The 27,597-nt window shown below is 38.7% G+C and overlaps 1 protein-coding gene across 1 annotated transcript in view; it reads right to left on the bottom strand.

Annotated features, from left to right (window-relative positions):
• The window catches only part of LOC126188056 (kalirin), a 2,181,516-nt gene that overhangs the window by 46,225 nt on the left and 2,107,694 nt on the right, over positions 1–27,597 (bottom strand). Inside the window, exons 37-43 of the mRNA XM_049929493.1 lie at positions 15,041–15,268; positions 11,739–11,822; positions 9,651–10,099; positions 7,001–7,157; positions 5,670–5,897; positions 3,342–3,533; positions 2,949–3,184 (exon numbers count right to left, since the gene is read on the bottom strand). Of these exons, the coding sequence (XP_049785450.1) occupies positions 2,949–3,184; positions 3,342–3,533; positions 5,670–5,897; positions 7,001–7,157; positions 9,651–10,099; positions 11,739–11,822; positions 15,041–15,268 (1,574 nt within the window). The remainder of the gene's footprint in view (positions 1–2,948; positions 3,185–3,341; positions 3,534–5,669; positions 5,898–7,000; positions 7,158–9,650; positions 10,100–11,738; positions 11,823–15,040; positions 15,269–27,597) is intronic.

Here is a 27,597-nt window from a genome sequence, read left to right as displayed (position 1 = left end):
CCTCTATCGATTTCTTCCATTTTATCTTGTTGATTTTGAGAATACAGTTTATGAAATAAAAGTAAGAGTGGAATTTTTTTTTTATTTCAGCAGTTGTTCATTTATGACAAAATTGTAGGTAGATGGGATGATGAAAGAACCCAACAACTGTGAAGAATATTGTGCTCAGGAACAGGAAAGATATCTGAGGTTCCCATGAACTCACATATATGTCACATGCTGGGTGATAACTGCTGTTGACTGTTATCATGAATGAAGGATTTATTTGCTAGACAATAAACATTTTTAAGCTGTAGGTTCAGACATTTGGTTGAAATATTGTTCAGATATATCAGATTTTACAAAATATGACTAAACCATGCTTACGAATTATGCAGGAATAAAGATATAACTCAATGAAAGGCAGAAGCACTGCACCGTCAACAGATACATGAACGAAAGGTACAGAGCTTTGCTTTGCTAGCTTTCAGAATGAAATTCGTTTCTCATGCTGTAGGAGAAAAATGCTCGCTCGCTCGCTCGTGCGCGCGCGCCCACACACACACACACACACACACACACACACACACACACACACACATGAGCACAATGTAGGGAGACAGTTTTGTGTGTTTGTGTGTGTGTGTGTGTGTGTGTGTGTGTGTGTGTGTGTGTGTGTGTTCTCCTACAGCTTGAGAAAGGAATTTCATTCTGAAAGCTAGCAATGCAAAGCTCTGTACCTTTTGTCGATGGTGCAGCACTTCTGCCTTTTGGTGAGTCGTCTTTTTATTCCTAAATAATTAATTATTCTCAACCAGAACTTTCTATGGATTATTAAACCATACTTACCAAATACAAATGATGCAAACTGACTAACAGTTCCCAAAAAAGTGATACTAAAACTCAAACACTTAAAACAAATTTCTGACCCATTTGTTTTGGAGGTGGAAAAGGGAATCAGAGTAAAACATAAATGTCATATGAAAAGAATAAATGGAATTCGAACTGTGTGTGAAACAAAAAAGGATAAAAAACTGAAAATTAATACAAGAGATATTTTTGTTCACTTTCATATCTTTGAAAAGTTATTCTTATCTGATGCTTCCACTTGCATGTAAAATAATTCAGCCATTCCACCCCATTTCAGTAAGCAAATCAGATTATGTACATGTCGGTGAGTTTCCAGGTGTAACGACTGAAGTTATTCACACTCTACTGTAAACAACTCATCACATTTTTTCACTGACTAGCACATATCTACTAGTACTCATACAATTTATTTTACATGCTGTCTGCAGGTTCTTGTAACAAAGGTATGGAGACTGCTAATTGTCTTAAACTCAAATAGTTTCTGCACAGTTAACACAAACATTTTTTAAATTATTCCTAAAATTTATGCTGTAAATATTTACTGCAAGTGTTTGTGTGTTTTGGGTAATCTTTGAGAAAATAGTGTTATTTCTTGTCTTCCTCAAAGCAGAATTTCACTGTGATGGATAAAAAAAATATCACAAAAAATTGTCTTTTATATTACATAGAAATTCATAAAATTATACATCAGGAAAAATTATAACATAGCCAACACTCTCAGCAGTTCACACAGTTTCATATCTAGACCCCACTTTAATCTCGTCTCGTCTCTTCTCTCTCTCTCTCTCTCTCTCTCTCTCTCTCTCTCTCTCTCTGTCTCACACACACACACACACACACACACACACACACACTTTAATTATTTATTTATTTCACAGCAGAAATGTGAAATACAACTTACAATTTGATTTCACCCTTTGATATGCAGGAGAAGTCTCACGTAGGACAGTATGTTAGTGTCATTTAGGATAATGGATGGGATATTACAATTTTGCATAAATCAAGGTATTTCAATTCTATTGAAAATGTTTTGTTTTTATTATGTACAAACATACATATTATATACATAATAATCTCATGTCTTTTATGACACAGAGGTCGGGAGCCAGTTAAAGAGAATGTTAGTGCAGTTGCCTTAATTCCCATGTACAGAACATGAGGAATCAATATGGAAATTGACTTAAAAAGTTTCATTTTGTCAGTGGCTTACTGACAACCAGCAAACAAAATGTCTGTGTTCACAAACAGATTCAATTTTTTTTGTTGTAGTTTGTGGACTGGATTGAAACAACTTTTTATTAATAAGAACTATTGAGATTCATACCCGTTATTTATAATTTCTATACAGACAGAGCAATTAGCCACACATTAGCAAAGTATATCAAAACAGCTCCTCATGGCTTCAAGAGCATTAGGATTTATCGCTAACATTTCTCGTCAGACTTCTACAAGGCTATTCTCTCTGGCAGGAGGGCAAGAGCTTCAGGATTTACTTGTATTTATTGAAATGCACATTTCACTCAACTTTTTAGAAATGTTTCTTGCATTTAGTCCTAGCAGTGTAAAACTTTGGTTTCACAAAAGTTATTCACAATAAAGCAAGTCTGTATCACAGCTCTAACACTGTAGGCCTACAGCATAAAGAAACCAGTTCTTTCTTGAAATCAATTATTTCTAAATGGCAAAGCTTTAAAGAATTGTTTCTACAAAACAGTCCAGCACAAACAAGACTAATATTGCAAGTGACTTAATTTTTTAATAATGAAATACTGGTTCACTCTGAATGTAGCACACCTTGCCTAAGAAGGCTTTATTAAGCAACCATATCATACCGATGGTAATACAGAACTGTGTCTCTCTATTCCTCAATACAGTGTTGGCTTACAATGTCATAATTGGTTCATCCTCAGACAATACACACTGAAAGTACATTCACTGCATTCCACCCAAAACTCTTGCCACAGAATCCTGCATTTTGTGGCTGACAGACCTCACAATCATTTTGATTCTCAGAATCAGAGCACCTTATCTCACATTCACATTTCAAACATATGTCAACAACAATTCACAACACTCTGAGGAGTACCAGAACTACTTACACCTCCTTCTTTTTCTCCTGACCCCTCTGATAATCTATGGGTGACTGAAGTGCTTTCAGAAAGTCTTTTTGTGTCTGCAGAATACTCCGAATTGTCGACACCCATTCTTCACAACTTTCTTTAGACATTGGTTGGCAGACATATGACAAGTTGGGCTTATTGGGATCAGTTGATCGAATTATAAACTTTCCTGGCTCACAATCATCAGGAACTTCTTCTAGGCTCATTTTATTCACCTAATGACCAGAAAAGAAGTTTAAAAATATGCTATTATCAGATTAAACATAACACAAATATGCTACTATAAACACAGTTTTCAGAAAATTAAATTCAAAGAGACTGTTCATATAAAGATAACAGCAGTACGGGTAAAACTATAAACTGTGCTCTAACCTGTATATGGGCCTTATAAATGTACACTGGATTGGAGAACTGAGTTTTCTTTCCAACAGCTTCACTGAATATTACATTCTGTTCAAAAAAGAAGACATGCAACTCCTTTCCTTTGAAGTTAAATGCTGAATTCCCTTCACAACACACCAATGGGCCATGAAGTAGAAGTTTCCCTTGTGCTGTTATTTTACCCTGAAACACAGACATATTCCACATTCAAAAAGTAAATCTTCAGTAAAATACATATGGAATAGATTTTTGTGCTGCATGGTGTAGATAACAACTCAGCTAAACTTTCTGATGTAACTATCATAGGAAGTGTTTATAGCATAATTTCTGAATGGAAAGCATTTAAAACTTGTTTGTCATGGAATAATGTTCTTGTGGAAATGAGGTGCTGTACTTACAGATCACTAACTTCAGAGAGGGGATAGTGGTTCTCATCTGGTCAAAGAGGGTTTATGGTTGATACAGAATGTTAGAATTGAGATCTAAGGCAGAGATCAGAGTATGGATGATGTAGCTACAGAAATAGAGGTTTAACAGGGGAAAAAATGTGAAAAGATAAAAGCACCCACAGAAAAATGGACAATGTTAAGTTTTTTTAAGTAGGAGATGGAAAAACTGTAGTGTTGTGTGAGACTGATGAAATGGGTAGTGGATTTATTATCTTGATGCTGTAAGTATAGCTACAGGAATACAGAAACTAAGCAGAGTGGAAGCTACGTAATACAGTCATGTATCTGAGTGCAATAGTGATGTATACCTTGAGAGGATTTCACACAATGAATAAGTGCATTGTAGTTGTATACAGGATGTCCCACAAAAACACCTACAAGCTTTAGGGACAGGTTCTTTACAACAAAATAAGAAAAAAATGTCTAGTAAACATGGGTTCTAAAATGCATACCTTAAGAGCTATGGCAGTTATTCAGTGAAGAGCTGTGTTTTGTGGTAGAGAAGATGAACCAGGGCACACAGCTTTCAATGTATTCATTTTAGACCCCATGTTTACTAGGCATTCCTTTCTTGTTTTGGTGTAAGGAACCTGTCACCAAAGCTTGTTAGTGTTTTTTGGGACACCCTGCATATGCAGCTAATAGAAACTACGTTGACTTTGAAAGCAGTTTATTGGTGCTTGATGCTGAGATGCAAAACACATTCTTAAATTGAATAATCTTTACTCGAAGTTAATCATCCCATTAAGGATAAAATAAGATGACCTCTCTGACTTCTCTTTAAGTTATATGCTTGTATTTAATTATTACAGTGTATAAAATAAACATCCATAATGATACTCCATTAATTCTCTTCTCAGATGTTCAAACTCTCTACAGTGAAAAATCTGTTATTAAGAATGAATGCTGGTGTACCCTCTGGTTTTTCCCCATCTCTGCTTCTCTCCTGTTCTGCTGCCTGTCCCCTCCCTCTTCATCCCCCACAGCCTCCTGATGCTGCATCTGGCAGCCTTGTCTTGCCGCCATAGTCCCTGCATGCTCCGCCAAAAAGTGCTCGTCTCTCCCTCACATGTACCCTACTATCCCTCCCCCTTGCCCATCCACACTGGACTGCTGCTTTTGTTCAAGGCAACGGCTACATTCTGGGTGTAGTGGGCAGAGATAGCTGTCATTTGAGTGTGAAGTGTGCTTGGCTGTGGAAATGTATGTGTGTTATGTTTCCTGAAGAAGGCTTTGGCTGAAAACTGAATGTGTAACAGTCTTTTCATTGTGCCTGTCTGTAATTCAATGTGTCATCTTTATGGTGAGTAGCAATCTATCCTTATCATGCTATTGTTGATATTTCAGCCTGAAATTTCCATTGTTTGAAAGATAAAATATTTACATTTGAGGAAATCCTGTTCTAGCAGCACTTGATCCCACACTGCAAAAATATTATAGCAAATGACAGCATTGTAAAATGGTTATTGGATGAATAAGTAACTATACTGTACCATGGTACACTACACTTCATACATTCTTCTTCCCTGACTTAGAAATTCAGAGCCACAGATATAACTTTTTCTCCAGGATATTCTTAGTTTCCACTATACACAGTTTTGAAAAGTATAACCCATATTAAGCCAGAGTTCTCTTCATACTTTTTATCTTTGCTTTCTATTTCTCCATTCCTTTCCATCCGCAGCTATCGTATTTATCATAATGTTACTATGTTAAGGTACTGTAGTTACTAACAGTGTCGTCTTTATCACTTCTGTAAGATTTTCAATAGCAATATTACTGCTTGTGTTTCTGCTAGTAAAACAAGTTTCCAAAACTTTCTGTTAGAAAATACTATTTGTATGTTATACAAACTGATGAACAAACTTACATCAAAACCCTGGAGCCTGCCCACATCCATCATGTCATTTGCAGCTTTGGGAACAACCTGCATCACCTGCAGTGCAATACGTAATGAGTCAATCTCATTCTGAAGCTTTGCTCGTTCAGTGTATTTGTAGATGTCTCGCAACAAAAGTTGGTACTTCATAATGCGCTGAACAGGTTTGATGAGCAGGTCACCTAATGTCAGTTTATGGCCAAGCTTTTGGCGAAGTTCCTGAAAACAATGATAACAGTACTATTATAAATAGGGCTGCAGACATATAAAAGATTTGTTGTGATCTGCCTATTATTACAAGCTTTTGATGCATACTGTGTTCTGAACACAAAGTCATTTTGATGAAATATTTTTGTTACTCAAAGTTTAAATCTGCATTAAAATAATAACGAATCATATGTGGACTTTGAGCCAATCATTAATTTTACTTGAGAGTGTATAGTGTTTGTTTATTCATTCATTCATTTACACACGATGTTGTGTAAATCCCATCTTGTAGAATTGCTTTGAAAAAGTCCACCACTCAGCTGCTGTTTGTATCTAATACTTCCAACAAAGCATTAACATAACTTTAAACAGACGACTATAAGCTGTCTATGTACTGTAAAAGTCAAGAGTTATCTAATACAAATGTTAGATTTACATGGAAGGTACAGTTCTGAGTACAAATATTCTGCTAAATTGTAGGAGGATTTACTAACAAGACATTCTGGTTCTCTCTCTCTTTCCCTCTCCTCTATCTTTTTTTTTAAGGGGGAGGAGATTTTTCCATTTCCTGCCTGATGTTCACAGGCAACCCATTAAAAGAGTTTTGCATGAGAATATAAAACTCAATACGAAACTCTAGAGAGGAATGCACAGTTTTTTTTCTGCTTCTAAGAGAGTGAGTATGGGTGAAATAATATGGACCATCATGAAATTCAGAGCCTGGAAATTAAGTGATATATTATCAGGTATTTCATCACACTATTCTTCATATACATACTTACTTTCAGCCTCTCATACGATTTATAATAGGACGCAAGTTTTAAGAGACAAATGAAGTATTGTTATGAGCTTATAATGCAAACCACTAGAAAAGTGTAGTTTTTAATTAATGACACATTCTATGCCTAATATAAATCAGAAAGTATTACAATACAGAAAGGTAGAACCATAATCAGATTCAGGACTAGCACTGAAGAACCAAATTAGCATGAGTCCCCATTTTTTAAAAAGCGTTTCAAGATGTTAATCATAAGTTACTGGCTTATTATAATTACATTTTTTTCAATTGTCTGAATAATAAAAATATGAGGATGAATGTATGGAACAGGACTTACCTCAAAATAGATATCATATTCTGAGACAATGTACTCCGAAACGGGTTTGTTTTGACAGTAAACCACATACATATGCAGTTTTCTCTCATACCTCTTGAAGAGTGGACCAAGTTCTTCTGGATGGCTGAGGCATTTCTCTAGAGCCTTCAAAAAGAAGCTAGAAGAAAAGCACATTGTTATAGTACGACCAGATAAAGATGTATGGCTACTTTCTTATTACAAATAAGTAATGAGATGTTTTCAAAACTTCAGTGATCATGCAATAATCAAATATTTAATAAAGGTTTCTTTCCTGAAAATTGCATGTTTTAAAACCATTACATAATGAATGGGCAATGCAAAAATAAAACTTAAAAACAAATGAAACTTAATTTCGTCATTTGTCTGACATACAGAAATGTAAATAAAGCTCTATGAGGCAATTTTCTCACTCCCTTATTGTTGAAAAGGCAAAGGCACAATCTAATAAACATTTGTTAAAATGCCAGTTAATGTTATGCAAATCATACTTTCCCTCTATTCTGAAAAATGCTGCAGTTTTATGTTTTAGAAGATGCTTGGAAATATGGGCACATAACAATCCATGGATAACATAAAACACGAATGGCTATCTGTGATGTTTATAACACAAAATTTGCATAATAAGCAAAGATCAGAATTGCAGTACCAACTACTCTCCTCTTAAGAATTGCAGTACCAACTACTCTCCTCTTACACAAGAGTAACAATGTAAGTAGGACAGAACTGAACATGTACAGTATTAAACATGTTGGCCAGCCAATAATAAACAGAGGATGTCTCACTTAACAACACTGATCATTAAAAGAGAATCACAGAGCACAACTCTTGCAAATCAATATTCTGGGTGACAAGAGGACAAGCAATGAAAAATTAAAACTGTGTTATCTCACAAACAGAGTAATTCAATAAATATTCTTTTTTCTCAGATGAAAACAGTTTGATGTCAAGTCAGTATGACCATCTATGGAGCAGGATGAAATTATTTTGAGAGGAAATGTATACAGCTTTGCCAAGAGTTGACAATGATATTTTTCTGGAGGGATTTATAAAAAATATATCTATAAACACAGCCACCTTTGCTATAAAATCAAATCCCATTTGTGGAACATGAGCACAGTATGTTAATTTTGAATTCTAAGAATGTTAGTGTAATAATAAAAAAAGTGAATTAATTTCTGACAGGTATTGTGTTTGTTCTGTAAGTGCTTTTAGGCAGTCTCTTAATTTCATATGACTTTTATTCTTAAGAGCAAAAGTTGCTTCAAATATGAATATTTCTGAAGGAGATGCAGTTAACAACTGTGAACAGTTTAACATATTGGTGTGATCTATTTTATACGATGACACATGTGAACTTCCATTCCATCTGTAAAATGGACAGGCAATGTATCAAAGTAAAATGTTATTTCATGTAAAAGCAATGCAAAGTAGTACCAAATAGTGAATTTTTTTGTTGATACTAGAATATACCAAACATTAGAGGTTTATCATTACTAAGAGTATCTACTAATGTTCTATTCAGCACTTCTGTAAGCCAAAATAATTCAGTACAACATCACAGATATCCATTATAACACATTATTTTTCACAAGTCAATGATATATAATTCCTGACATTACAACATACAATTCCTGGTATTTCCAGGACAGCACTCTGGGGAAAACACACACTCATGTGATGCAGACTGGCCATAACTTAAGTTACAATAGCATCTCTTGTGAAATGCATCCCACATCTAGTTTCATTAGTATTGCTATGCAGAATATGCAAAAATTTCACATATTCCAAATTTCAATTTTCCAGCCTATGCATAATCTTTATCTTCTTTCATGGCATATTTTATGGATAAACCCTTTCTGAATAAAAAAAGAATACTCATAAAGTTTACAGACATGGAGGAAGAAATCGTCATGGGCACAACGCAAAATCATCCCTGCACTTTTGAGCAATGACTGATGAATTGTAAGACAATTAGCTAAATTAGTAGTCTACAGTCTGAACCTGGGTTATCTCTTGACTGTAAATCCAGCATTTTATATCAAGTTCATTCAATATTATAAGTGGAAAATGATAAAAATTATAGTTAATTTGAAGTATAATATATTATAGAAAGAGCAGGAAAGAAATCTATCACAAATCAATAGGGAGTAATTAACCATATGACATGTGTAACTCTGTGAAGTATGACAAGTGAAAGGGAGTATAATGTTGAATACCAGAAGTTTATGTTTATTGAGGCTGGTGAAGAAAATGGAAACTATCACACAGGAAGTCAAGGAAAATATTTCATTTATCATACTTAAGCCCAATTAATGATGAATTTTATAATTTATTATGGTAAAGAAATAAATAGCCAATGGAAATATGCCATTTTTCTCAATGAAGGTCACGACTGACTACTTATGTCTTTTATTCTGTTACTGGACTGACATAACAAGCAGCTCATGACTATGAAATTACAAAGAAGCAAAATGCACATTTACTCAAATTAAGCAGATGCTTAAAAACTTAGAAAAAAACTAAGAAAGAAATATTCCTGGCAGACACAGTACTACAGCAAATTTATCAATCTGATATCCATAATATACTTTAATGGTAGCATAATATATGTGAATATAATGTTACTCACTCTCTGTGCCACTCATAGATTGCTTCCAAGTTTCCAAACACCATTTTGTCTTTGCCTCCTCTCAGATCCTCAGGCATTGGTATTTCACAGTCTGGATTCCTCATAAGAGGCATGTAGCCCTCTGTAACATATTCCAGATCACGGACATAGTCCCTCTCAGTCTCCACCAATTCTCTAATTACGTATTCACGTTTGCGTATGGCGGCAACTGCCGCGTCCTCAACACTTTCACTGTCACTTGGCGCAGCTGTCGTGCCACTGGCACTGCCTTGTGCTTCACCCCCTTCCCTGCTCCCTCCACCTTTATCATCAGCTGTCTCTTCTTCACAAGTCCCCTGCCCTTCACTAGCAGTATTTGTGCTTGTTTCACCATCAGATGCCATTTCACTCGACACTTTAGAATCTCGATTAAGGAGACTGTTCCTTTCTTGATTTTCTGTGTGCTGCTCCTGTAGAGAATACAACATTTCATCAGCAAATGATCACAAAAACCTCTCTCTGTCAATACTTAAATATAATTCTGAAGTGTTAACATGCAGCAGAAACTGTACAGTCTACTGTTCCAACTAACTTTATCAATTTCTTGAGAATCCATGCTGAAATGAACTTTTTTTTTTTTTGTAAATTCCATTACTGAAATAGAAATGTTTTCAAGTGTTCCTAAAGGTTTTGAAAGTTGTAATCCATCTATCATTAAAATGAGATCAGAATTTTAACTTAGATTGCACATAATCTGTTGGAATAAAATGCAGTGTAAACATTGTACAACTAATCTGAATGAAAATTTAAAATTTCAACTCTGGAATCAATGCAATCATTATGCACAATGTAAGATGAACATCTAGTTATTAACTAACACAAAAACTGGAACAGTTTAAAGAGGAACACAAATTAAAAGCAAATATTGTGTGACTACCTATCAGAACTTTTAAATAATGCTTTCACCAGGAGATATAGACAGCTAGGAAAGAAGAAAGGGAAGATACAAATACCCTACATGAAAGGACAAGTTGAACAAGGAAGACGTAACTGGACATAACACCTCCATTCTGTTATACATAACTCCCACACGAAGGGAAACCTCACAGCAAATACCAAAACAAAAACACAAAATACATAAATGGAACTGCAGTGAATCTCCCCCTCCCCCCTTGCCCTCTCTCAAATATAATTAATTCCTTTCCTGTGAGTCGTATTTCTCTGGCATTAGGATGCAAAGGGAGTTTTCTTTCTTTTCAACAATAGAACAACCTTGTTTTGTCTCCCAGTTTCCTTTCATCAGTCTATTATGGAAGTACATAGTCAATATTCATGATCTGTCTGGATTTTACTCCTATTCCAGTTGTTCTGTATTTGTACACAGATGCTACTCTTGGGTTTCACAATAACAAACAGGTTCAGATCTCATCCCACACCAAATCCAAAGATCACTTACAAAATTTTAATTTCAGAGAACCGTGGCTCCTTACTTCAATGATATCTGTATTTCTTAGTGTTCCAAATGTAATCAATATGAAAAACTGTTCCTACGTCATGCTTGTGGTAAGCGTAAGTTTAACATTGTGTCCACCGAAAATAAAACTGTGTCTGATACCAAATGCCAGCACATGTATAATTCTATATACCATATCTATACAGATATCACACAGATACATCAGCAGCAAAAAATTGTGAATGACTAATGATATAAGACAGTGTACACTGACTATAAATACAAAATCTATTGCAAACAAGGTGAGAATTTATTCATATTAAAATAAATTGCAGTGAGCATGTTCCACAAATGCTTACATAAAACTAATTAAGCCAAACAAAAATTAAAGACATTCAATAATGTGTTTATAGCAAACTACATGTGAACTCCAAGTGTGTGCAAGAGACTACCACCAGCACCTGACTGAAAGAGAAAGCAACAGCATGATATCAATTATGATGATACACTACATTTGAAATATAACTTCCGAATGTGCCAGTAATACAGAATTGTGCAGCCAAATATACACTCTGAAATCATGCACAACTCAACATAAAGGTTCAGGGCAAACAACAAAAGTAAATAAAAAAAGCCTCATTTAACTACAAACACACCATTCGCTCTTTGACGATTTGCTCTATTTCAGCCAAGTCAGCAGATGTGGCTCCCTCCAATGCCTTGAGAGAGAGGCTGGATGACTGTAAAGACAGAGCTATATTCTGACAACTGTTACAAAAATAAGGCCTACTGCTGCAGACACTCATGATCTTTGAAGTTTCTGTTATTAAAGATGAAACTGTCTTCATGATACAAGAAAACTTTATGAAAAATTAATGATAAATATATTTATATAATAATTTTTGCTTACAGTAACCTAGGTATTACACGCAGCAGGTGATAGCAAATGATATTTACAACAAATACAATGAAACTACAAATAAAAAAATTATTTTTTTGTCTTCTTAAAAAATTAATGAAAGAATTCCTTTACAGACCTGAAATCATGCTTAAACTGAAGTTTCTCATAAATAACTATGTTACAGCATATAGCAGTGGCAAAATATTGCATAGTTTTGTATGTTTTTTTTCCCCCAATGCCGTATTTCATACAGCTACAAGCAAACCACATCTCACCATTTTCTCTCGTATTCATGATCCTATTGCTTTGCAACCCACCCTTGTATTTTTTTTCTCCCAGTACACCCTGAAATGAATATTTCCTCCAGAAACAATATCTATGAACTATGCACTATGTTTTATATTTAAAAGCCTCTGTATGTCAGTTAAGGATCTCTGTTACTGTTTAGATAATCTGTATTTTCTTTCCAAATTCTCTTTCAATGCTCCAAACAAACACTCTGCTATTTGCCTAATTTAGTTTTCATTTGATTCTATGTATCTCCACAACTTACAAGATACCACAAATAGATAAACACCTTTTTTTAAACTTAGATAAGTACACAATGAAGTGTAATAAAATATAGAAAGATAAACTGCATAATTTTTTATAAAATTATTAGCACATATTTAAATATGTATGTTATGTAAGCTATAAAAGGTCCTACATTACTCACAGATAATATCTCAATAAACACCTTATATGTTAGTCAATGTCGGTTGTATTCTGAAAAACTACAAAATCAGCTATAGCTGAATAGCCTGTAAATGCTTAAGTGAATAAGAACCCATTTACACTACACTTAGAAACAAATGTCTGGTGGTGTTCTCATCAGCATCTGTTGTAGCAAAGCAGTATTTGTGTTAATAACACTAGCATGAAAACATTTTATCTTTAGTGAGTACATACTGTAAGAATCAATTCTTTAAATACACTGCCTGATTAAAATGAAGCACACAAGCACCCAGGAGGGGTGGAGGAAACAAAATGAAATGGTTTGAGACAGTATGTAATATGGGTGATTTCAAAATCAAATTAAATTTATTTTTGTAAATCCACCTTGTCAATACGAGCTCACTTACCAGTATGATATAACACCCCCTCTGACCTAGATGTATACCCTTGTTCAGTTAGGAAGGGTATCATAAAGCCATTATACCCCATCCTGAGGCAAGCTAGCCTATAACTGTTGTACTTGGTTTTTGATACCCTAGACACTGACACTGGGATGAAGTTGATGTACGAACTGATCCCACCCATATTCTATCAGGGACATGTATGAAGATCTTACTGTCCACAGGAGTATATCAACACAAGCAGACAGATCATTCAGATAAGTGCTATGCCTGGATGAGGATTGTCCTATTGAAAAATGGCACCACGATATGGTCACATGAGTGGTAAAACATATGAGTACACAAGATGTTCCCTCAATCACTAAGTCTCCACACCCCGGTGCCACAAGTAACACTGCTGTGGCTCTCCAAAACATTGGAAGATAGGGACCTTTCCCCATGTCGCTGCCTTACTCACAAGAAAAGGTCATCGAGGGTAGTGCAGAACTGTGAATCAATGATGCAAGATGACAAAGGATTTTGAAGTGTGTCCATTACTTGTTCTCAGATGGCAGGCACAGATGTGAAGGTGTTACACTGTGTTTGGTGCAGAATATGGCATTCCTCCCTGTCATGGTCAGACACAGTCACCCATAATCCTTGACGATGAGTACACTTGCTCTCACATTCCTATGCAGTCCAACATCAGGCCACTGTCACATCCAAACATTCCACACACCCGAGTATTGCACGATTCAACCAGCCAGCCAGACGGAGACCCCCCCTTCCAAACTCTGTCAGGTGCCGATAAGCTGTGTCACCCAAGCACACGGCACATCCATGTCCTCCACAGTGATCATTCATCATTCGACATTGTTCATGCCCCTTATACATCCTACCATACTGGTAACAACACTATACATGAACAACACTAATGGACTATCTTTAACAGAAAATTGCAACTCTAACCATGTACAGACCTGTTGATGATGTGAATGTGTTAAAAGTTACATTGTTATCTGACCACATCTTCTGGCTGCTTCACTTGTTTTTGTCAAGCAACGTATATGAATAAGACTGTGTCCCACGTTGCTTTTTGAACCATACAACACACAGAATATTGAAACTTAGTTGAATACGTGCTTGCTGAACTGAAGCTGATATTGCTGTTTAGGGACTGTATGAAACATTGTTGCATGAAACCTGTTCACTAGGTATGAAGTAAGTTGAAGGTATACAAATTAAATCTGATAACTATCATCACCTGTACATGGGCGAACTTTATGTACAATCAACACATCAACAACCATAGTACTGAGCAAGATTTTCCTGGTAACTGTGGGAAGTATGATGCTAGTAATTATTTGAATCATAGTGCTGACATGAGACAAACAAGATGTGGAGCAGAAAATGTTACACATTTCAATTTGAGAGAAGAAACTGAAGCATAATAAGATGACAACAGAAAAGTTTTGAGCACCATATACAGATAAATCACTGGATAGAATTTTGAAGACACAACACCAAGCACTTAACATCACACTGACCATACACACAGATGTTTCAGCCAAGTACACCAGCAAGTAATTGTACACAGTTGCGGAAAACTGTACACAGTAATGATCTGTAGATTAAAACTTGATTAAACATACATTCTAGCTATGTGCACAGGCAATAACATTGTTAAGATAAAAAGCCAACTTTTTTTTTTTTATTATCTCGAAGAGCTCGAAGTTGCCTGAGTATATGTATGCAGTTGTACTTGACACTTCATAGCTAGGGAGATTGTAAACAAAAGAACATTAATGTATATCACATGATGTTCAGAAAGGGAGTAAGGCACCATTTCTATCTGAGATATCTGTGAATGATCTTACTGAAGAAAAAAAAAAAATCACAAATAAATAAGTTTGCAACTGGAATCTCTCCAGAAGGATAATGTGAACAGTAGAGTAGTACCTACCCGCTTGCCCTGGCTCTCGTCAGCAGAGGCAGCACCTGCGACAACGAGTGGCTCACTGATGGGTTTCATGGGTGGTGGCAGCTCTACATCATCCTCTGGCTCCTCGCCATTCTGGTCCACGAAGGGTGGCCGCGAGCTGGGAGCTGGTGCTAGCCGCTCTTCTGCGCTCGACTCTTCACCCTCCGGTTGTGCCACTGCATGCTTGTTGCCCATTTCCCCAGATGGCAGCTGTAACAAGCCGGATGAACCACAGTTTCGTAATGTCTCCAAATTTCAACAGATATCCACTGTTACAAAACTGTTATCCAGAAATACAAAAATACTTAAGCAGACATGGGAAATTAAAATTTGAGAATATCTCTTTGCAGTTAAACCATAGGTGTAAACAGATACTATATATCGTGAATGTTGACACATGAACAGAAGGATGTTGCAGCACCAAAGCTGAAAGCTATTTTCCCTAAATATCACAAAGCATGTAGCTATGCTATGAAAACAGATGTCTGTGAACTAATGTACAGGTTAAATGATGAATGTCCAGAGAACATTTCCATCTTTCCTATTCTGATTAATAGTAAATAGTATGTATGTCTTATGCATACTGATTCTCTCTCTGAGGTATGCTGCAAAACTAAAAAGAAAAAAAAACATAAGAGTGAGAGTATTTTCATGCTTTGAGTAACAGTACATCTCGAAAGGTGGATGCCTGTTATTAGAGTGGACTTACAGATTAATTGAAGCTGCCTTAGAAAGAAATTGTAAACTCTAGAAATCAAACAACAATGTTGAATGAGAAAAATTACAATGCGATGAAGTTGTTATTGGAAATGCATCAAGTACACACTGCACAAGAATACTGAAGATGAAAATGAAGTATTACAGTTTCAGACAAATGGAAACACACAACTACCAGAAAACTAGTATTTAGTGATTTTCATTTTCTGCCATTTCCACATCTCACTTAAGGTGAACGTTGTACCTAAGCTATTCAGCCCTGTACTGTCTCAAAGACTTTGAGTGGTTGTTCAACTATAAACAATTTTTTTCTTCCTAGGTGATGGCAAGTAACTATAAATGCCACCAACAGTTGCAACAGCTGCAGCATTGCGAGTTAAATATACAGGACTAGAAGCAAATGGATCTCAACAATGAAACATGTTTTACAGCCATAAGTGTGCAACTTTTCAGATGCAACGGCTGGGAATATGCAAAGTTCCTGGCAGCAGAGATTAGATTCCCAATGGTACTCGAGTCACATCATATATTTCACAAATAAAATCCACTGTCACTTTATCACTATGTGATCAATGATTTGACTTAAGACGAAAAAGAAGTTAGGTTAATGTAATGTCCGCTCGACATTAGAGTCCGCCGCTCGTGGTCTCGCGGTAGCGTTCTCGCTTCCCGAGCACGGGGTCCCGGGTTCGATTCCCGGCGGGGTCAGGGATTTTCACCTGCCTCGAGATGGCTGGGTGTTTGTGTTGTCCTCATCATTTCATCATCATCCAGGAAAGTGGCGAAATTGGACTGAGCAAAGATTGGGTAATTGTACAGGCGCTGATAACCACGCAGTTGAGCGCCCCACAAACCAAACATCATCATCATCATCGACATTAGAGGTGGAGCAGAAGCCTGGATGGAAATGAATGGGGGAAGAAACAGGCCGTGGCCTGGTTGAAGTAACCATTTCAACATTTGCCTCCAATGCCCAGGGAAATAAACCATGAAGGCTTAGCCGAGCTTTGAGCCAGCTCCTCAGGAATAAAGACGTGTTGGTACTCAAACGATAAGACATTCTCATACTATCTTATCTAATGACTGATTGCCTCAATGAATTTATGTGATTACAAAATAAATGGCAGACTTCTGGTGCCCTTCACAGCGTTTGAATGGCCTAGGTGATAATACTACTAAGTTACGGATAACGGACGAATGCACAAAATCATTAGAAAACGAATGTGAAGAACTTGGATATACTGAAGACTATCTTCTAAGACAGCCGCGCACATGAGGCTGGTGCGACTTAGCATAGAATACTGCTCCCCTGTTTGGGGTTCTCATCGAGTTAATCTGACAAAAGTCGTTAACGAATTTCAGAGCTCGGTATATTCCTCAGTAACAGATTTGCTCAAAGAACTGGGAGCAGTTGGACGAAAGGCATCGCAGCTTTCGCAAAACCATCAAGGGTAAATTCAGACAGCGGGTATTTAAGGAAGAGTCCACAAAAATTCAGCAGCGTCCATTGTATACCTTTCGTAAGGATCATGAAAACAACATAACAATAGGTTAAGCTGCGTACGGAGGTGAACAGCCAGCCACTTTTCCGTCAGTTCACAAGCGAGTGAAACAGAACAGGGAGTGTCAAACAACAAACAAGTATTCATGTTTTCATCGTGCCTTCAGCTGTCAGCGGGTTGGAGTAATGTTCCAATGCGCGTTGTATTCGAGGTATTTCACACTGTTGCGATATTACATTTGCAGTCCTCAGCATTCATTCAGTAAGATCACCTGGTTCTGAACCGCTTCAGTAGGGCCTTTTGGCAACATTTGGTTGATCAAACTTGCGCTTGCACCAGGCGCCATCTACCATTGTTCTTTTAACATCTAAGAACACATCTGCTTGACTGTGGGCAAATCATGTCGGGTTTATACTTCCAGAGAAGCTAGCGATCGGATGTCTACTTCTCCTCGAGTACCCACTACGTTTTCTACATACACATCAACATACTCTCGAAGCCACTGTATGGTGCATGACAAGAGGGCGCTGTGTATCATTCCCTGTCATTCTCCTTCCTGTTCCATTAGCAAAGGGGGCAAGGGAAAAGGGACTGCCTGTACGACTATGAAAAATCGCCAATCTTCCTTATTTTATCCTTACGATTCTCACGCGGTGGAGGCAACAGAATCGTTCCGGAGTCTATCGAAAATGCGGGCTCTCTTAACCTTCCTCAACGGCGTTTCGCACAAACATACTGTTATTCTCCCCAACGATTCATATCTAATAGGCTCATGGAGCATTTCGTAACACTCTAATACTGACCCGACTGCCCTGTAAAATCTTAGCATCATGCCTCTGAACTGCTTCGATGTCTTCCTTGTATCCTAGTGGGGCTCCCAAATACTCGCGCACTGGTCAAAAACGCGTCGCACCAGTGTTTTGCAAAGTTATGTGTGCTCTTAACGTTACGCATAAATGTTAAATCGACGTGACTGACTCGATCCACATACGATTAATACTGTTTCTCCTACCCACCCGCATTAAATTGCATTTAACCTTGTTAACATCTACACCTACACTCCGTAAGCCACTGTACCGTACGTGGCAGGTGGGGGGTTATCGATTTTCTTTCGTTTTCCATTAGTGTAGTGACCGAAGAAAAAGGATGGTCCACGTATATGCCTCTGCATTCAACCTAATCTCTCTTAGGTCATTCTCATTATCCTTACGCGAGATATACGACAGTGGCAACGTAATGATCTGAGTCTTCTTCGAATATAGGTTCTTCATATTTACGCAACAGTTTTTCGGGAGAACTACGTCGTCTTTATACCAAGGTTTCTTAGTTTATTTCCCCGGGCATTCCTGTTACACTCCAGTAGGACTATACTGACCTGTTACGAACCTACCACCTCATATCTGATTTCGTTCGATTTCTGCACGCATGCCTACTTGATAAGGACTCCAAACGCTAGAACAGAACACTAGAATTGGCTGCACTAGCGACTTTTGTACGATTTTCTTTTATAGGTGCACTGATTTTCCAAGAACACTTCGAACAAATCTTCCCTAACACCGATTTTACCTGACCGTCCCATTCCACATCGCTTCTTGATATTACTCCTAAATATTAGTGGGACCGGAAAGAAGTGTCGTTTTTTACATTAAATTCAAACACATAAATTATTAACACAAGTTTTTATTTTTAATCAGTGATGTAATCACCCTCGCTACCAACAACTTTTACCATCTAGTGCGTAAATTTTCAATGCCGCGTCGATAAAAATCAATTGGTTTTTGAGCAAAATATCTGGAGGTGGCATTTTGGACATCATCCAGTTTTCAAGTTTGTTGCCATTTAGAAAACGTTATGACGGTCGGAATATATGGAAATCCGATGGTGCAATATCAGGCGAGCATGGTAGGCGAGGCAATACCTCCCACTCTAAGTCAGTAACTTCTTCCAAGTTTCGCGCGTAGCGCGGTCTTGCATTATCGTGTTGCAGAATAACGCCTTTTCTGTTGATGATCGCTGGACACTTTTCAATTAAAGACTGAATTACTAGATCCAACTGTCCACAGTAAAGGTCTGGAATCATAGTTTCTCCAGGTTTCAGCACTTCAAAATGAACTACTCTACGAATACTCCACCAAATACACAAAAGCGCCTTTTTAGGGTGTTAACCTATCTTGGTTGTACTTCCTGGCGATTTATTCGGGCCACGCTGAGTGACCGCGTGGTTTGAGGCGCCATGACACGGACTGAGCAGCCCCTCCCGCGGAGGTTTGAGTCCTCCCTTGGGCGTGGGTGTGTGTGTTGTTCTTAGCATAAGTTAGTTTAAGTAGTGTGTAAGACTAGGGACCGATGACGTCAGCAGTTTGGTCTCTTAGGAATTCACACACATTTGAACATTTGATTCATTCGGAGGGAGCTACTGCCTTTTGAGTTTCGAATTATCGTAGAGGACCCATATGTCGTCTCCAATGATCAAGCGATCAAAAAACGCTTCTGTATTGTGACGATGACCCAATAACTTGCGTGTGGTGGCTTGTTAGCTTTGATTGTCTTTACCAATATGCTGCAAATGTTCTTGGATGGTCGAACAAGGTTGGATAAGAGTGTTTGACAGCTCCTCGATTGTCTGACATGGATTTGCTTCCACTTCCGCCCTTAACATTTAATTGTCTACAAAGTCGTTGGTCTTTCTGATCAATACGAGTCGGAAAGATGAAAATTACCCGATCTGAACTCAGAAAACCACCTTTGGCATATGCGAAGATCTAACGCACTTGGATAAATACCGCAAAGGTTTCCGGGCAGCAATTGTTGCGTTACTACCCTGGTATGTGCTTCTTCTGTCTTTTCACCATAAATTGCAATACAATTAGATTTAATTATTTACGTTTAAACAAGTCACTCTAATCTTAAAATGTCTTTCGCAAGATTTTGAAGTAGACAATGAAATGATAAGGGGCAAACGAATATGGACAAGTGCAGAAACAGCATTATTTTCCGGTTCCCCTAATACGATGTAGCGTGCTCAAGACGTTGAGTACCAACCTTTTAATCAGATGCTATAGTGTTCTTTCCCTTTGTTATAAGTATTACCTTACAGTGATATACATTTAAAGGGATCTGCCACTCATTACACAAATTGCAAGCTTTGTCCAAGTATTTCCGCAATTCTTCACCAGCGTTCCAGCGTGATACAAACCTGTTCACAACGGCATCATCAGAGAACAATCTTATAGTGCCGCTGATCCTTTCTGATACAGCGTTCATGTATGAAAACTTATTAGGGTTCCTTCGGGGACACACGATGTTTCGTTTCTGTTGAACATTTGCCGTTCCGTTAAACGTACTGGCTACTATTAGACAGACATTGCTCGAAATGATCACACATTTACGAAGATACTCCTTATAGTTGCATCCTGGTTAGTAGTCGATGATGTGGTGCCTTGTCGAACGTCTTACAGAAATCTGGGAAGACAAGATCCACCTGTTCGCCTTCAACTATTGTCTGCAGAGACGTCGAGTATGAATAAAGCAATCAGTGTTTCAGACGAGTGGTTTTTTCCCCTCCTGAAACGGTGTCGATTCATTCAACCAAGCTGCCACTCATCGCACCGCAGAGCTACGTCATTGGCTGGCAGGAGTGATAGAGAAGCCAAAAACGGGAATGCTGTTACACCCGGAATTAACGAAACAACGAAGAGCCCCCGTGAAGCCGGGGCGTACGATGCTGGACGAGCGATACTCACAGGGCCGTGGACGCCGGCGGCAGCGGCCTTTGCAGCAAGCCGGCAGGGCCAAGCGGCGGGAGTCGCGCAGTCCATGCTATGTCCAAAGTAGCGCTTGAGCGTCGAGTACAGCGCCCGCGTGTGCATGACGTCCTTCATGGCGGGCGGCGGCTCGCCGACTGTGTAGCGTCGGCGCGAGCGCCCCCTACTTATAGGCTACTCACCCCTCCCTGCCGTCTGTCCCCCCCTGCCCTTCCTCGCGCGAGCGTCGCGTGGCGTCAGCCCGCGGCGCCAAATATACCCTACCCTGTGCCTCGCTGCTCGGCTGTGTCGCGGCGCCCCCTGCTTCACGGAAGCTGGCAGCACTTCCGCGCGCCTATCGCCTAGAAAGCCGGAACGCCGATAGCACTGGTTCTCCGATACCCCGTCTGGCCGCGAGGTTCCTGCACCGCCGCTTCCGTCTAGTTTCTTCACTTTTTAGCGCGAAGTGGCTGTTGTAACGTGCAAGTCGGGGGATCCAGCGCCCGAAGTCCACGGCACGGAGGCTTTGACCTGCACGTCTCGTCTTCCTCTTCGCCGAACTATTCCGTGTCTTTTGTGGTGCAAACGGACAGCAGCCGGGTGGAACCCCGGCGGTGACTGTACTGTTTCGGCTCACTGATAGTAACGAAAACATCTTACAAATGTCATCAGAATGCCTCTGTTGTCTCGGGTGCTCCACTGTCACGTAAAGGAACTGTCGTGGGTTCGAGTTCCGCTTCGACCGCGAGTGCAGATTTTAATGCATCGTGGGGATCTTTTGACGTGAAAATTTCTATTTTTTAGAAAAATTTGAAAAATGTCAATTACCGTCTTGAGTTGCTAGTAAAATACTTGATTTGTGCAACAAATTTCGATCGTCTGATCATTATCACATTCATAAAAGTATTCACAGTATCATGTTAGGCGAAATATAAAATCGTTATCGTCAGGCGATAAAACCATGAATAATACACTATTATCAAATCGTAATACAAATTACGTCGTCAACCTATAAAAATTGTGCTACGGAGTGCACACATTAACGTTAAGACCGTAATTCGCGTTAACGCTGTGAACAGATTCATACCATACGGAGGCACTGAACATTAATGTGTACACTCCCTACCACAGTTTTTATAGATTGACCACGTGATTTATATTACGATATTATATCAATGTATTATTAATGGTTTTATCACCTGACGATGACGACTTTATATTTCACCTAAAATGATGCTGTGAATACTTTTATGAACCTGATGATGGTTAGGCGACTGAAACTGGTTGTATAATACATATTTTACAGGCAGCTCAAGGTGGTAACATGACATTTTTCAAATATGCAAGAGCTGTGGGGCATCACGCCAGAAAAGCCAATTTCTTCCGTCGGTGGAACTTTTTGAAAGACAAAATATCGTCACATTTGGATCTCTGATAATTACGAGGTTAACAATGTGTAAACAATGCTTGAGTCAGCAATGGATATATCATGTCCGTACGAGTTTGTCGCGCGCAGTTTTTGTTTTACCTCTCAGTGAGGAAATGTGTGACGTTATCCACATTAGTACATACAGAAATCGGTTAAATTTCGATTACACGATGAACCACACAAATTTAAAGGCTGTCATTCAGCTAAATACCTAGTAATTACAATTATAAACAACTGAAGTTGGAACGATCACTTAGATAATGTGGTGGGGAAGGCAAACCAAATATTGCGTTTTCCTGTGAGAGTACTTAGAAGATACAACAGGTTTACTGCAGTGACTGCCTTGTTCGTCCTCTGCTAGGGTATTGCTGTTCTATATGAGATCCTTACCCGACAGGATTGACGGAGGACGTCGAAAAGGTTCAAAGAATGGCAGCACTTTTCTTATTATCATGAAATAGGGAAGAGATGTCAAAGAATTGAATGCGAGTTGGGAAGGCAATCATTAAAACAAAGGCGTTTTCCGTTGCGACGATATCTTCCCACGAAATTTCCACACCAGCTTTTCCCCTTGACTGTGAAAATATTTTACTGTCGCCGATCTACATAGGGAGAAATGATTATCATAATAAAATAAGGGAAATCAGAGCTCATATATCAAGATTTAAGTATTCTTTTTCCCACGCGCTGTTAGGGAGTGGAACGGTACAGGATGTGACAGTAACTTTTAAGTTGATTAAAAGACGCGCTCTCTGACTGCTCGACAGCGATAACATCTGTGACAACGATAAAAGATAGCGAGGCCAGAGATGGTTATTAACGAGCAATCCAGAGCACTAATTAATTAGTAGCTGTTTGTGTTGAGATCTGAAAGAGACTAGACGCATATTATGAACTGTGAAAAAATGTACGGATGCCAAGTATTATTAACCTTGTGAATGTATTACGTGAAGGTTGTGTATGAAAATATATTCGGGAAGTTTTTAAAAGTTTTTTTAATATTTATTTTTTAGTCCATGAAAGTACATCGTAACAATGTTTTGACGAGCGTGAGGATGATGATGATGTTTGGTTTGTGGGGCGCTCAACTGCGTGGTTATCAGCGCCCGTACAATTACCCAATCTTTGCTCAGTCCAATTTCGCCACTTTCCTGGATGATGATGAAATGATGAGGACAACAAAAACACCCAGTCATCTCGAGGCAGGTGAAAATCCCTGACCCCGCCGGGAATCGAACCCGAGCGTGAGGACCTGCAACGACACTAGTAACAATGGAGGGAAACATCAACACGTCACCGCAGCGTTGAAGAGGTATAGGAAATCATTTGAAGAATGGACATAAGAGCATTTTTAATTTTTATATCTATGTACTCATAACGAAACCTTATTGTTCAATTTCTTCTTCACTAGCTACGGTGACTGTTCGGATAACCGAAACTACTCATTTATCCGTTAACATACTCCAGAATAATCTTAAAAAAGTCATTTAACCCCTTAAATAATTTTTCCGTTACCATTTCCAAATCCTTTTCCCATAATCCTACAAGAAATAGTCTGAAGGTGCTTCGAAGAATCCTCTGCCAGGCACTTACGTGTGAATTGCAAGAAGTCACGCAGATGTAGATGTCATTGTACCAGTGTAGGCGCATGCGCGTGATTGTCACGCATTAGCTTTGTGCAAAGTTATAAATTGGTGTCGCATGCAAACGCGTTTAGGTAGGACATCGAATCGGGTGTCTTTGTGAAGAGCTTGCGGAGCACACCCAGGGTCCGATATGGGGCAATAAAAGCATTATCCGGAATATAAGAGAAAATCGATACTAAATTGGAAATTACAACATAATGAAAAATGTCGTCTCAATGGTCAGAGTTATAGAAAAGCCCGCGTCGAAAGGAATTTAAAAAGCCTCAAAAAATCCAATGCTGAGAGTATGCTAGACCTGGGGAAGCGTCGAAAAGCAAATGAAAAAAACGGCGCAAAGCGATTACGTAGCTGGCCCATCGGACATACAGTAGCCAGCGACACTCCATATCTGTGATTTATCTATCCTGTTATCACTATACTACTTGTTGTTACCATTGTATTAAACAGTTTGATAATTAAATTACATATTAATAAGAAATACTTGTTACTATTTTTGCCCGACGTTAGCAAATCTATGGCGCGACCCAGGTTTCTTTTCGAAATTTTACAAAGAATGTAATTTTCACGCTTGCAGACGGAGTTAGAGGGGATGGATGCAAAAAATATCGAAAATCGGTTTAGTATGATATGCAGAGGCAGCACTTCAGGAGACGCAGATCCAGTCGCCTGCTCCATGGGAACGACGAAGGCTGCGCGCTCGATCCATTATTAAGCAGTTGACGAACGTTTTTAGTTTTTAAATGAAAATCGCAGAGCTTTCTCCTTTCTGCAAAACTGTTACTGGAAAGAACTTGATTCAGAAGCACGAAGCCTTTTTTTTTCAAATTTACAAAATAAATAGAACAGTGGCTTAAATTCTGACATTGATCAAAACGGTCTGTTTAACTAAATTTCTAAAAATATTCCTTGATGACTGCCCAGCCTCGTTAGGCATAATGAATTACTCATTTTCAAAAAATTTAATTTCATTAGCTTCTTGTAATATTGGTCCACAGCTTACATATTTCTTTTTTTAAATTAAGTCATTTTCGCTTTTAGTTGTAACTGTTTTTGCTTTTTTCACCACAGCAATTTCGGCATTTGTGCCGTTTCCAAGCATAATATTTCATGGTATATTATTTCAAAAAGTAGGTTAAAAATAACATTCTTATAAGATAGTGTTGCTCTTGATGGTAGCGCGGGTCGAAGTGGCCGAGCGGTTCTAGGCGCTTCAGTCTGGAACCGCGCGACCGCTACGACCGCAGGTTCTAATCCTGTCTCGGGCATGGGTGTGTGTGATGTCCTTAGGTTAGTTAGGTTTAAGTAGTTCTAAGTACTAGGGGACTGATAACCTCAGATGTTAAGTACCATAGTGCTCAGAGCCATTTGAACCATTTTGATGGTAATATCATCGGTTGTTATTAATGACATGAACAGATTTGTTACCTACTGTATCACGTCGACTGACTTCAACCTGCATATCAATAACAAATCACTCATGCCATTAATAACAACCAATGACTATACTACCATCAAGAGTAACACAGTCTCACAAGAACGTATGCATGAAAGTGGCGAGTGCCGAAATTGTAATGGTGAAATAAAAAGTTACAGCTAAACGCCAACACGATACCCTTCTATAAAATTACGTATATTCGAGTTTCGACGGCACTTACGATTTTACCTAGCATCGGCAGTCACAATAGCTCACAGTGAAAGGCATTTCTCTAAGCTAAAAATAACAATAAAATTATCCCAGGCCGACGTTGTGGCAAAGCAGTTAAACCATTTTAGCTTTGATAAGTATTAAAAACAACATCCACATTGAAATTACCGACAATGTCTACGATTTAGTGAAAACTAAAGCTAGGAAAATAGACCTACTGTACATACGTTTGTAATTTATTAAAAACTTGAAAATTAATTGCATGTTTTAGTACGTATGGTAATAAGTAAAGATTTTAAATTAGCTTTTTTTGTAAATCCTAAAACAAAATTAACATCCCATTAAAAGCGTATTTTTGAACATTAGGGATCAGGTAGCTAGTGAACCTGACTTCAAGCAATGAAGTGCTTGTACCCTTGTGGTGAATAGGCTAGAGCCGGCTCCGAGAGCATGCGTCAAAACTCCTCAGACAGAATGGAAGGGGAGAGTCTAAAGTGGACACGTACAGGAACAGTTTGGTTTTAGGACAAGCAGGGCTGTCAAGATGCAATTTTAGCACTGGGCTAATTTAAGTAAATCGTATGACTGGCGAAGCTTTTCTATAACGTAGAAACGGGTAAAAATTTCAATTTTGAAGCAGTATGGTATTAACTACAGGGACAGAGGGTCAGTTCTCTTTATGAGAAGCAGACTAGAGTTGTCCGTGCTGACGTAAAAGTACGAGTACAATAAGCTGAAGTCAGGAAATGGGTGAGGCAGGGTTGTTCATTCCCACCACTGATATTTAATTTGTGCACTAGCTGTAAACAGACACCCCCATGTAGCGCGGAACTGACTACTAGATGTCAGGACAGGCAGACTCGCCCGTATAAAAGGAGTTAGAGAAGCAGTAACAGGTCCCCTCTTGGCAGGTCCCCGGACTCGCACACGCTAAGTGGACATTCGCGCGCCGGAGATCATCGCCATCAGTTAGTGTCTGTGCCGTCGTTTGTGATTTAGTGTTTTTCGCCGACACGCTCCTCGTTCATTTGTACCGTCTCATTCGTCAGTGTTTGTGTGCAGTGCCGACAGTGTTTTCGTGTGTTTTCATCGAGTGTGAACGGCTTAATGTTTTTTATTTATTGTATCTCCTGTTTTTTTCACCTCCGATTTGTTACTGTTCTGTCTTCTTTTTCTCAATTATTGTCGCTCTTGTGGCTGAAGAGCGGAGTAGATGTAATCCGCTGCCAGCCCACCTTTGTATAAGGTGCACAAATAACAATAAAGGGAAAAAAAACAACAGTAACAGGAGAGCTCAGTGTCTTCAAACGCGCACTAGTCATTGGATGTCACCTGAGTAACAAATCGATCAAGGACATTTCGACCCTTCCAATGCTGCCCAGGTCGACTGTTTGTGATGTGATTGTGAAGTGGAAAGGCGAAGAAACAAAACCAGGCACACCTCATATACTGGCGGACATGGGCCGTCGAGTACTGCAGAGGGCGATTGCAAAAAGTCGCACGAAATCACTCGTGAGTTCTTTAGTGCTACCAGCATTACAGCTAGCAGGATGACATTGCATAGAGAGTTAAGAAGAATGGGGTACAAAGGTCGAGCAGCCCCTCGTAACTCACATTCCTCCCGTGAATGCTAAGCGACGCTTGAGGTGGTGTGAACAGCGACGCTGTTGGACAATGGACAGTTGGACAGTGTGGCAATCCGATGGAAGGGTTTGGTTTGGCGACTGCCTGGAGAACGGTACCTGCCATCATGTCTATTGCCAACAGGGAAGTGCGGAGGAGGTGGTGTTGCGGTATTGGAACTCATTTACTGCGTACAGTAAAGGAACAGTTCGGAGACGATGATTATATCAGGAT

The sequence above is a fragment of the Schistocerca cancellata genome, chromosome 5 (assembly GCF_023864275.1).
Source record: "Schistocerca cancellata isolate TAMUIC-IGC-003103 chromosome 5, iqSchCanc2.1, whole genome shotgun sequence".
In the NCBI taxonomy this organism is placed as follows: domain Eukaryota; kingdom Metazoa; phylum Arthropoda; class Insecta; order Orthoptera; family Acrididae; genus Schistocerca; species Schistocerca cancellata.
This window is presented reverse-complemented; position numbering and strand designations above follow the sequence as displayed.